The sequence below is a fragment of the Eupeodes corollae genome, chromosome 3, assembly GCF_945859685.1.
Source record: "Eupeodes corollae chromosome 3, idEupCoro1.1, whole genome shotgun sequence".
In the NCBI taxonomy this organism is placed as follows: Eukaryota; Metazoa; Arthropoda; class Insecta; order Diptera; family Syrphidae; genus Eupeodes; species Eupeodes corollae.
The window spans coordinates 133,900,761-133,913,049 of NC_079149.1; the positions used below are offsets into that span (position 1 = coordinate 133,900,761).

Here is a 12,289-nt window from a genome sequence, read left to right on the forward strand (position 1 = left end):
AATTTGGTTTATTTCATAAAAAAAAATAATCTCTTAAGCTAATAGCACAGATAATTTCCACAGATGGTGGCATGCTCGCGATGCTCGGCTTAGCTCGCCGGATGAGGGGGAGATCTTGCCTTCGCAGTTGGACCTCACCACTATCAAAAACTAAAATTTCATGCCATTATACTTAAACGATCCCAAAACATTTCAATACCACATAACTCTAAAAGAACAAAAAAAAAAAAACAAATCGACAAACACACGGCAGCCAAAACCCGACTTCCAAACTAGCACTACACGGAAAGAATACTAAGCACAGGACAACCTATACACCTCCACCAGACGCAGGACTACCGACATACCACAACCTACACACCACCACCAGACACACCATACTTTTTGAAAATCCAATAGTTTGTTTAATTATCTTTTTGCTGTGAACAGTAAAAAGAAATAAAATAATAAAAACAGCGAAAATGGTATTCGTAATAACTTTTTTGTTTATTTTGATCTACCATCTACTTTTTTTTACTAGGCTTACACTTTAATATAAATATTTTGTTGTTTTGTTTTGTTTTTGAGTAAATACACTTAAAACTAAAATCGTTTGTTAGAATTTAATTGATATATGTATTTATTCCTTTTATTTACTTTTTTGTTTACTTATGTAATTGTTTGTATTACAACTCTTATTACGATAATTTCTTGTGTTGTTTTTGTTTTTTTTTAATTTAATAAAATTTTAATTTCTTTTTGGTTCTTAAAAAAATGTAAAACTCTTATGAATATTCTTTTTTTTATATAGTTTTTTATTTTTTCTTTAATTTACTTAAATATTTTGATCCACTTTCTAAAAAAGTTTTTTAAAAATCGTTTCACTCTCAATAAATAACAATTAAATAAAATTAATATCAATAAAATCTAGTTTTATAAAACACTGGAGAGAATTTATCATTCTTCTTTTTATTTTTTTTATTATTATTTTAAAGAATTTTCTGATGAATATTTCATCTATTTTCATATATATATATTTTTGTAAACTATTATGTATGATTAATTCTTCTCTTAGATTTATGTACAAACGTACATAATAATTATATATAACCTAGTAAGTGAAACAGATGAGAATTTACATTGTAAAAAAATTAAATGTTGGTATATAATAATAAAACAAACAACTTTGGAAAAAAAAACTATTTAAATAAATTAATAATTACAGTAAGGTTAGGCATAATCATTAACAGTGTGTGGTGAAAACGAACAATTTTTAAATAAAAATGTTGTGTATTGTTTGTGTTTATGTTTCTATGCTCAGTGTCATCGTTAAAATTACTTATTGTCGAGTTTCTCTTTAGTAGTGTTTTCATATTCATTCTCTTTTTGTTATTGTTTTTATTTTCTTAAACTAATATAACCATTTCAACTTAAAAAAAAAGTTCAAACAAGTTGGTGACTATAATGCGCTTATTATAAATTTCGAAGCGAATTTTTGTTTATGTGAATTATTTAAGAATAAAGCTCACAGATTGAATGCGGTTTAACAAGCCCCCAATCACAGCTGCCGTTTATAATTTTATATAATTTAAAAAAATGTTTGAGAATAGGAAATCGTTAAAACATAATTTCCTTTGCGTTAGTATTCATACATTTGTTATATTTGTATGTATGTAAATAAAAATTAAGTATTTTATTCTTCACTTTTGTTTATTAACATCGAATTCCTATAATGTAGTCCGCTACAATAGTTTTATTTTTAATTGTATTTTTTTGAGCATATAAATTCTCTTTTATTATTTTTCCAAAGCAATTCTCATACAATATGTATTTTATTTTTAGTTTTATTTTGTTTTAAGTAAAAAGAAGAATTTAATTGAAAGTCTAATACCTTCTAAAGCTGAATGCAGGCAGTGTCTTTGCACAGCAACAAGCTACCACATATAAAATTCCAAAGAAGAAATTCAATTTAGCCGTTTGTCGGGGTACCGCATTCATTGTTTGTTCATTGCGGAATAGTTTTTCGATTTTGAAAGCTTGTGGCACTGTGATGAGGGGCAGTAAGAACCATAGGGAATATTTTAAACCATATACTACAAAAATGCTGTACGGTGTGAATAGAAGTAAAGCGTAGAGAACGTGCGATGAAGTTCGTCCGATTAGAATCGCCAAGGTTACGATGCCAGCCTTTCGATCGTTTTCAACGTCTCGGGTATTGTTGCTATGTAAAATAGCTTCTGTGTTGAGTGCTAGTGGTATTGCATAGTATATTGTTCGCCAATCCACATGCCCTGTTTGGGTCATGAAGGCAAAGAGCACCGAGAGCGGACCGAACAAAATTAGAATTACAACATCACCGAGTGCAATGTATTTGAAACCGATGCCACCCGTATAGAGGAAGCTTGATGACAGTCCTCCGAAGTAGATCAAGGCTAGGTGTTCCATTTTTGCTGGACTTAATATGGCCAGGAAGATGAAGCCAATGCAACCGGCCATGTAGAGGATAGCTCCGAGGGAAACAACCTGAAAGAGAAAAGGATTTTTATAACAATTTTTTGTGGTAATAATGTAAACAGTGGTTTAATTTACATCACCTCAAGCTACAATACTTAACTTAATAATTTTTAAATAGTTTATTTTGTTTAATTAACACTCAAGGGGTGTTGCATGACTTAAATATATTTTTTTATAATAAGCACACACTCAAGGGGATATTACTACCCTTATTATGCAGAAGCACTAGGAACAGGACAGAGGGTTTAAATGGAGATGTTGGTGCACAATTATATTGAATACCTGAATATTGCAATGACTAGGAAAGACAGAGTGTGGTTCCACATTCGCGTTGTACGGCTAAAGAATGAATCTCTGTATTTGGCAGTACGGCCGAAGTGGGACTTGAGGGTATACTGATGAACATTCCAAGAAGCGCAAGTAGGGGGAGGAGGCCAGCTGGCCTGGCTATTTTACTAGAGCATACACCGTTAAAATATCGGTAGAAAAGGGTGAGACAAGAAACCTTACGACGATGTTCAAGCGAAGTTAATGAAGAGGCTTAAGTAAGTTGCAGGAGCACCAGCCCAGAGATGGGAGTTATACTCAAGCTTCGGACATATATAAGTCTTGTATATAACAGCTAGATCAGAAGGTGTGAAACATTTCTTGCATCGCCTAAGGAAACCTAAACACCTTGCGGCATTTTTGGCAACATCGCGTATGTGATCGTTCCACAAGAAGTGGTTGGTGATACAAATACCGAGAATATCCAGATGTTCTGTCTCCTCGATGCAAGTGACATTCATAGATAATGGCAAGGGGTGTATATTTCGCTTTAAAGATACAAGACAGCATTGGGTTTTCGAAGCATTAAATTCTCCATTGTAAAATGCTGTTTAGGTCGGAATTTAATGAGCTTATCATATTTTGTCGTTGCAGCTCCACATCCGAAGAAGAGGGATATGAGTCTGAAAACGAATATGAAAAGCTAAGAGTACTATCGTCAGCGAAATAACTTATTGGATTAGAAGTTGCAGACAGGAGATCATTAATAAAAATGAGAAAGAGTGTTGGAGATATAACAGAACCCTGGGGCACACCAGCATTTATTTTATGGGCATCAGACTTGAATCCATCCAATACCACTTGTATTGAACGATCCGAAAGATAATTACTAATCCAATGAAGCAGAGATTCGTGAAAACCAAAAGCACGCATTTTCGATAAGAGAGCTTGATGCCAAACCCTATCAAATGCTTTTGAAATATCAAGTGCAATGACCTTACTTTCTCCAAAACGATGTAAAGATTTGCTCCACTGTTCGGTGAGATGAACAATGAGATCACCAGTGGACCTATTGCTTCGAAAGCCGTACTGACGGTTATTAAGAAGCTTTCGATCTTCGAGACATTTCTTAAGCTGATAATTAATCAGCGTTTCCATGACCTTGGAAAGAAGGGACGTAAGTGCAATCGGTCAATAATTAGAATATGACAGAAACACAGTGTAAGCAACAGGAAAGAGAGGAGGTGGGAAAAAGGAGATATCGGTGTACTTGCTTTTAAATTATTAAACATTTTGATGACAGCGGAAGACATAGCGTAGTAAGGAATTCTACATTCGTGTAGTTCGGTTCAAGAACGAATTTCTGTACTTCACAGTACGGCCAAGGTTGGGTTTAAGAGTAAACAAATAGAAATTCATAGAAACGCTATAATTACAACTAGTCCGTTAAAAATACGTTAAAAATGGTGAGGCAATAATTGAGTTCATGATGTTTACGTCATCAATCATTCTAAAAGATCTTTCTTTTATACATTGGAGAATATGCCCAGAGATAGGAGTTATACTCAAGTTTTGAACGCAAAAAAGGTTTTCTAAAGTGAAGCCAGATCAAAAGGAGAGACACATTTTTGTATTTTTGGTGACATAGCATATGACACCACGTGGTTTCTTATTCACCATTCTAGTTCCAAATTTATTGAGTTTAACGCTTTTTTTCGTTACAGTTTGGAGGAATTATAGCCTGAAAACAAGAATGGAAAGCTAAAAGTAAGAAGTAACAGAAAGGAGATTATTAAATGAAAAGCTAAAAGTAAGAAGTAACAGAAAGGAGATTATTAAAAAAATGAGAAAGAGTGTGGGGTATAAAACGGAGCCCTGTTGCACACCCACATTTGTATTGTGCATTTAGGATTTGTTTACGGGCAATAACATTTGTATTGAACGATTCTAACGAAAATTTTTAAACCAAAGTAAAGGTGTTCATCCACAAATTCGGTAAGACAATAAGGTGCTATATAATGGCGATGACGAACCAAATTCCGCTGTACGGGAGATAGAACCACTCAACCTAGGCGACGCAGAAGATCAAAAATTCCGCCTACCCGACCTCGACAAAGTAAAGATAGCTATATCTAAACTGAAGTCAAACAAAGCTGCTGGAGCTGACGGCATTTCTGCCGAACTATTTAAAGCAGCAGGCGATGACTTTGTAGGGAGCATGCACCAACTGCCCTATGAGTGGAATCTTAGCATAGTTTGCCCGATACATACAAAAGGAGACCCTCTAAATGACGGATGACCTTGGAAAAAACTCAGAGGCTTCAAATCGATACCCACCATATCTTTATCGATTTTAAAGCCGCATATGACAGCATCCTTAGGGAAGAGCTCTACAAAGCAAAGCCTAGTTTTGGCATACCTGTCAAACTTATCCGTTTGTGCAGAATGACGATGGAGAATGCACGCTGCTCTATCAAGGTCGAAAAAGATTTTACCGATGCATTTGATGTCAAAAAAGGTTTTAGATAAGGCGACGCACTGTCATGCGACTTCTTCAACATTGTTCTGGAAAGAATTGTGCAAAACTCAACCGTCAACACTAGAGTCACAATCTTCCGAAGGTCCATCCAATTACTCAAAAACGCAGATGATATTGAAATAATTGGAAGATCAAAGCGTGACGTAAGTGGAGCGTTTTTGAGCATTGCGACGGAAGCAAAGTGGTCAATGAGGGCTAGACCAAGTATATGCTGTCATCAAAAATGCACACTGAACAACGACTTAGAAGGCAATTGAGCAGTAAAGTTCTCTCTCGAGCATCTAAAATCACCATCTATAAGACACTCATCATCCCGGTTCTCATTTATGGCGCTGAGGTCTGGACCTTGTCAAAGAAAGATGAGAACGTCTTGGGAAGCTTCGGAGGAATGGAGGAGAAGATATAACGACGAACTGTACGGGCTGTACAGCGACACTGACCCAGTTAGCAGAATTAAAGTCCAACGGCTTAGATGGCTGGGTCATGTAGAGCGAATGGACACCAACGCTCCAGCCTGGAAGGTCTTCGAATCCAGTCCCGAGGGACGGCGCAGTATAGGAAGACCGCGACTCAGGTTGGTGAAGACCTTAACCAACTTGGCGTGCGAAACCGGAGACAGCTAGCTAGGGACCGAGCTGGCTGGAGACGCATGTTGGTTGAGGCCCATGTCTACCCCGGACTGTAGCGCCACCTTAAGTAAGTAAGTAACAAGGTGCTAGATTTTACGATTAAGTGCCTCAATCTTACTTTATTCAAAACGATATAAGGATTTGTGCCACTGTTCGGTGAGGAGAAACCTGAGACAACAAGTGGATCTGTTGCCATACTGCCGATCATTTAAAAGTTTTGGATCTTCGAAATTTTTCTTGAGCAGATAATTGATCAACGTGTCCATTATCTTAGAGCGAAGGGATGTTAGTGCAACCGTTTGATAGTTTTAAAAATAAAATTAAGAGCTTTTCTCAATAGAGATAAATAAGGGAATATTATTTACAATAGTTTTAGGGACCGAAGACGAGGGAATTGCTCATATTTTCATTTTTAAATAACCCAAAAATTCATCCTGCCTTTGGGACAAACAAATTATTCAAAAATATATTTAATTATTTTGAATCTAGTTCTAAGACGTTTTCTCCATATTTTGTATTTATTAAATATTTTGAAAAACAATTTCTCAGTCTTTTTCAGTGTATTACACATTTTTCTATAATTAAACGAAAAAGAACAAATGACTACAGCATCGTTTCAAAAAAGAACTTCAAATACACAACACAAACTATAGCCGGCTGTTAACAGCTTGAGAGAAAAATCACCCTTTAGCTGATATACAAATCGCAGCTAAGGATACCGCAGGCAGGAGGTTAGCTCACTGAAAAGCTCTTTAACCTATTTGCCACTTCAAGCTATTTGGAAAGTAAAAAAAAGAAACAAAAAAATTCCTTGACCTAATTTTAATTTTAAAAAAAGCTTTTTTTTCTATCATATCACAATTTTCAATTGGATTAAACAAATTTCTTAGAAACAATAATTTTACGAATTAAAAACTTATTATCCACGAATTGAACAACAGTAAAAAAAAAAACATAAAAATTGTTTGTTCTACAGAAATGGTTGTGAATAGATCAAAGGTTATATAAATATTTACAATAACAAAAATGAGTTCTCGGTCTTAAATACTCAAAAAAAAAACAAATAAACAAAAGATAGGAATACACCATTTTGGACTTACCTCATCTTTGGATAGAATATGATCAACAAGAGTCCGGTCGTCTGCCTTTCGATTGTCTATTCCTTTGATGAAGTCAAAATAGGTGTTCACCACATTGCCCGCACAATGCACAGTCACGACGGTGAAGATGGTCAAAACAAATGTTATAAAATTGAAACCCGATGCCCATTGGGATCTGTATGCTAGGGCGGATCCCATTAGAGTAGGAACTAGACTGGCAGACAGTGACCAAGGGCGTAAAGCGTGTAAATATGTCTTGAACTTCATAAATGTACCCGGATGATTGTGGGTTGGGCGTCCTCCTCCCATTCCAGATTGCGACAATCCATTCGACAGGATCCTATTCGGGTCGAATTGTCCATTAGTATCATTGGTTTCAGTTTCAGCATTGCATTGACTCTTGCCTTCGGATAATGAAGCAGAAGCAAGCATTGGCACTCTTTGCGATTCACTAGACATTCTTTTTCTTTTCTTATTCTTAATCTCACTGAAGAAGAAAAATAAAACTACTGGACTACAGATGTGGCCAGATATGAATGAAAACTTCACTCGGACGCGACGGGATACCTGCCCAAAGTTCCACCAAAAAATATGCCCACTCTATACAGGAATATCAGACAATGCAATTAAGTGTAACATCTAACATCCGAGAATAATGTATTCCGTCCCGTAAAATTCTTTGAATTTTAATTTGCGGCAGCTGTTCGCTGTCGCTGTATGCTGCTTGCAAGCTTTGTTATGGAAATAAACACTCGGAATCGGAATTTTTGAGAGAATCCTCATATGAATTATGCCAATAATTCTAAGGAGGGTGAGAATAACAATTGTTCGGTTCGTAACATTGCAGGGTTTCGGTTGGAGAATTGTTTAAATAGAATTGTACACAAAGTTTTATATTTAGAATTGTTGTTTATGATAAAATAAAATTCGACATCCCGCAAGGTGAAAAAGGTGCAAATGGAAAATCGGTTTCGGTTCCAAAAAACTTTTCTCGCTGCTGGATGTGCTTTTTTATATTTTATTTTTCTAATCAAACAACTGTCACGTCACCTAAAAATCATGCTTTCACTTTCTGGCATGTGTAGTAAACAGCGTTCAGGGAAAGAGTGTTATTGTTTAAGGATCTGTTCGCGTTTGGCAATACTTTAAAAATTAAACATGAGACTGTAGTTATTTAATAAATAGTTGAATATACATTTTTTTGTAATGAGAAATTAAACATCTTTGCGTGGAAAAGATAAGTCGCGCATGTAACTGAAGATACTGAGTCCGTTTGAGAACTAGGGTCTAGTGACTGACAACCCTCAACCATTCCTGTGTGCGAGTACTGTTGTCAGGGATCGAACGGATGATATTACAGATGTTCACATTGATTACAGAATCTGATAAATAAGCTCAGAAAGAATAAAATGTCAATTTTGAGATTGCTACCAAAGTAAACACGTCAAAAGATTAGTTTTTAAGACAGTTGAAGTTTTAAGATGATTTATTAATGGAATTTATTTGAAGGGCCTCTAGATCACATAAGTTGGAGTCAATTATTAAAAACAAAACTGACAGGTGGGAATAAAAAAATGTATTTGTATTATTAAACAATTATAAATTAATTAAAAGACATTTTTTAAAGGTACACAATTTACCAAATATAACTTGCTCTTGTATCTAATTTTGTTTCAATAGTAAGGTAATGGTCCCAAAATAACATGTTTAAAATATTGAGGTAAGTAAACGCCGTCAAAGCATTAACCCTATTTTACTGTAAAATTGGAGTCAAGTTTTTTTAAATGGATAGTGTGGCATAAAAACTAAGAGATATGTACTTCTGTAACGTTCTTAGAAACACTATAGGATTGGAGGTAGGTGCGGGATTTTGATTTGCATTTAAAGAAAAGAAAACAAAACATATTTTTTGTCTCCTATTCAAAAAGCCACTATCATTAGTATTAGTTTTTGATGTTAATCTCCAATTTATAAATAAATTTAAATTAAAAAAAAAAAACAATAATTTCAACACTGAAGTTAAAAAATTGTTAAGAAATGTCGAAGTAAACCATTTTAACGTTTGTTTTATATGAAGAAGTTAACTTGAAAATTAATTAAAAACAGAACTATATTATTCAATGTCTAAAACTTTTATGTATTTTTAAATGTCTATTAAGCAATTCCGTGCGTCACTAAAGAAAAGATAAGCCTTCAATTTTAACCCCATTGTAAGCTATATCTGAATTTTGACGTAATGAAAAATATGCTAATAATGAATAACGACAGCTAAACTGAATTTTAAAACTCTTTTTTTTGAAATAAGTAATAAATTACTACAATTTCAGGAAAATATTAAATCGACACGAATCGATGCAGATGTTAGTGCATTGCATAACTATTTATCGTTTAACAAATTTCATTTAAAAAAAAATTACGAAATAAAAGTAATTAAAGTTACCTTCTAACATGCCTGGCAACAAATTATCAAAGAAACCAGAGATGTTATTGTACTTTCCTTCATTTGTTTGTCAGCTGTCAGTTGTCACTTTTACAATTTGTTAGCTTCTGTATTATTTTTATAAACAAAAATTCCGTAAAAATAATTTCTCAACAAAAGAAATCAAAAATAATCAACAATGGATTATAATATTCATAAAATCTGTCGTGTTTGCCTGGAGGAAGGAGCACTCACTTCGATCTACAGTACTGAATTTGCAATGATGCCCATGACTATGATGATGATGTGTGCTAAAATCAGGGTGAGTCTTCTTATATATAAAAGGTCAGAGAACAAAATACTTGATTCAATTTTTGTTAAAGGTCTATAAAACAGACGGACTTCCAGCTGTGATCTGCAACAATTGTATTTATCGTTTGGGTGTCGCATACCATTTCAAACAGGAATGTGAAAATTCTGATATACGTTTGAGGCAATATCTGGGAATCCTTGAAAGAGGATATGGGTAAGCAAGGTTTTGAAAAACTTCTCTTATGATATAAATGTGTACTTAAAAATAAATATAACCTAGTCTGTGTGATGCGGAAACTATGACGGACCCTCTTCCTCAAAGGGAACCCAAAAAACTATTCCTCGATGACTACAAAGACGACGATGTGGACGAGGATGAAAAAGATGAAGCTAAGCACCGTAAAAGGTATTTAAAAAAGATGAACCTATATTTGGTGAAGAAATAGATTGAAAATTAAATTTTTCAGTAAACGAAAACCTCGTTATCAACGTAAAGCCCCAGAAGACCACAAAAAACGAGGCCCCAAGCCATTGGAAAAAATGCCCCAAACCTGTTACGATTGCAATAAGACTTTCAAATGTGCCGCTCAGCTCCAAATGCACATTCGAACACATACCGGAGAGAAACCATATGTCTGCAGTTATTGTCCTCGTCGATTTGCACAGAAATATAATCTTCAGATTCATCTAAGAACTCACACCGGAGAGCGTCCTTTTCAATGTGAAATTTGTAGCAAACAATTCGCTGCGTTAGGAAACTTCCAAGCTCACCAAAAAATCCACACTGGAGTGCGAGATCAAATCTGTCCGGTGTGTCACAAGGCATTCTTAAGCTCGGGCGACCTGTCGAAACATATGGTAACGCATGCGGGTATAAGAAATCACCACTGTGATATTTGTGGGAAGAGCTTCAGTCGCAATCGAGATATGGTTGCGCATAAAAAGAAAATCCACCTAAACGAAATGAATAGTGAGAATTTCAAATGCCCCGAATGTCATAAGGTATTTGCGACGTCGAGTAGTCTGAGTGTGCATTTTCGTAGTCATGGAGGTGTAGCGAGTTCGCTTCCTTTAGTCCATCAACCTCCGATTGTTCCGACAGCTATAGGTGGCAGTATGTGTCCACCACCAGCTCCTCCGCCAAGTTTGGGTGGCATCGCAATGGGAATGCCACCACCTCCTCCGCCTCCTGGAAGCTTAGGGATGCTTGGGCATACTCAAGGGACTTTATCATTGATGCATTCACAGCGATTGCATCCTTATTGATAACATGTTAAGAACTAAGTAAACTTTATTTTTAAGTATTTACATCTGCAATAGACAAGCCAAAAAATAAAATTTAATATCTACAATATAACATTTAGATAAACATGAAAGACAACGGTTTTTTTTATTCAGAATTACCTGAAGATCAACATTATCTTTTAGCTGAGGTACTAACTTATTTATTTATTCAAACTTATCACTTCGAGATAACATAAAAACTCATGCAAGGTCATGAAATTGAAACAAAAATGAAGCCTATTCAATAAGTGATATTTAACCGAGATACGTCCCCATGGTATGAAGATACGTAGGACTTGGTAGCAAATGTATTGAATAAATCAATATTACGTAATTTTTTTTGGACAGAAAAGGCAAAATGATTTGAAAACAATGGGCAGGTTCAGACAACATAACTTCACTTGCAGTCAACTGCATTCCTTGACGGTATATTTTGACCAACGCAACAAGTTAGTTTTTCAGATGTCATAAACTTCAAACTAAGAACTTTACTTCCCTAAATTTTACCTTCAGTTTACCGTACAAAAACATTTTTGTCTACAAAACATTCTCAGGCAAACTACAAGTCCATCCCAATTTGCATTTCGTATTGTAAAGAAATATTACTTATTACTTTTCCAATTTGATGGGAAACCCTTTACACCAAATAATAAATGAAATTGTGCGAAAAATAAATAAATCGTAGAGGAATAAAGTTCAACTTTCAGTTAATTAAAACAACATGATCGATTGCCATTTTGACATAAGTTGACTTGGCTTGATAGTTAGGGAGATTTTTCTTATCTAATTTTCCAGTCAAGTTTCCAATAAAGTTGCCTTAATTGGAAGGTAATTTTTTGGCAGCTGGCCAATCAGATGCTAGAAACTTGCCTTACTTTCAAGTCTCTTATGTCGCCTTAACGTGCCAAATTTCTTTTTAAGGGTATGTCTCCCGCAGAAGCGAACTCAGAACTCATGTAAATGAATTTGAATGTATTAGTGAAAGATCGTTACTCTCTTCATTATCAAATTCAAAATTTGAATTTCCAATTGCTCTATATTTGCCTCTTGATCTTTTTTGTCTCTCAGAGCGAGGGATATATTTCCGCACAAGCAGCCAATCAAAGAAATAAGAAATAGAACAACGTTGCATGATAAACCGGTTTTTTTTGGTATGTCTAGTTAGGTAGATTTGTTGTTGTCTTTTGCATATGGTTCGAATTTTATAAAGCAAGTGGGTATTTTGCTATCGAAGGAGATGTTTTTT

At 34.9% G+C, this 12,289-nt stretch overlaps 2 protein-coding genes across 2 annotated transcripts; one reads left to right on the top strand and one right to left on the bottom strand.

Moving 5' to 3' along the window:
* Nucleotides 1–462: 462 nt before the first annotated feature.
* On the bottom strand, nucleotides 463–8,061 carry LOC129951524 (ubiA prenyltransferase domain-containing protein 1 homolog). Its single transcript, XM_056063721.1, has 2 exons — nucleotides 7,029–8,061; nucleotides 463–2,502 (listed from the first exon to the last, which is right to left on the bottom strand). Exons 1-2 carry the CDS (start codon nucleotides 7,485–7,487, stop codon nucleotides 1,864–1,866), a joined length of 1,098 nt encoding a protein of 365 aa, XP_055919696.1. The 5' UTR covers nucleotides 7,488–8,061; the 3' UTR covers nucleotides 463–1,863.
* Nucleotides 8,062–9,536: 1,475 nt separating this feature from the next.
* Nucleotides 9,537–11,140, top strand: LOC129950070 (Krueppel homolog 1). Its single transcript, XM_056061859.1, has 4 exons — nucleotides 9,537–9,769; nucleotides 9,831–9,973; nucleotides 10,040–10,165; nucleotides 10,227–11,140. The coding sequence occupies exons 1-4, from the start codon at nucleotides 9,647–9,649 to the stop codon at nucleotides 11,023–11,025; spliced, it is 1,191 nt and encodes a 396-aa protein (XP_055917834.1). The 5' UTR covers nucleotides 9,537–9,646; the 3' UTR covers nucleotides 11,026–11,140.
* The last annotated feature ends 1,149 nt before the right edge of the window (nucleotides 11,141–12,289 follow it).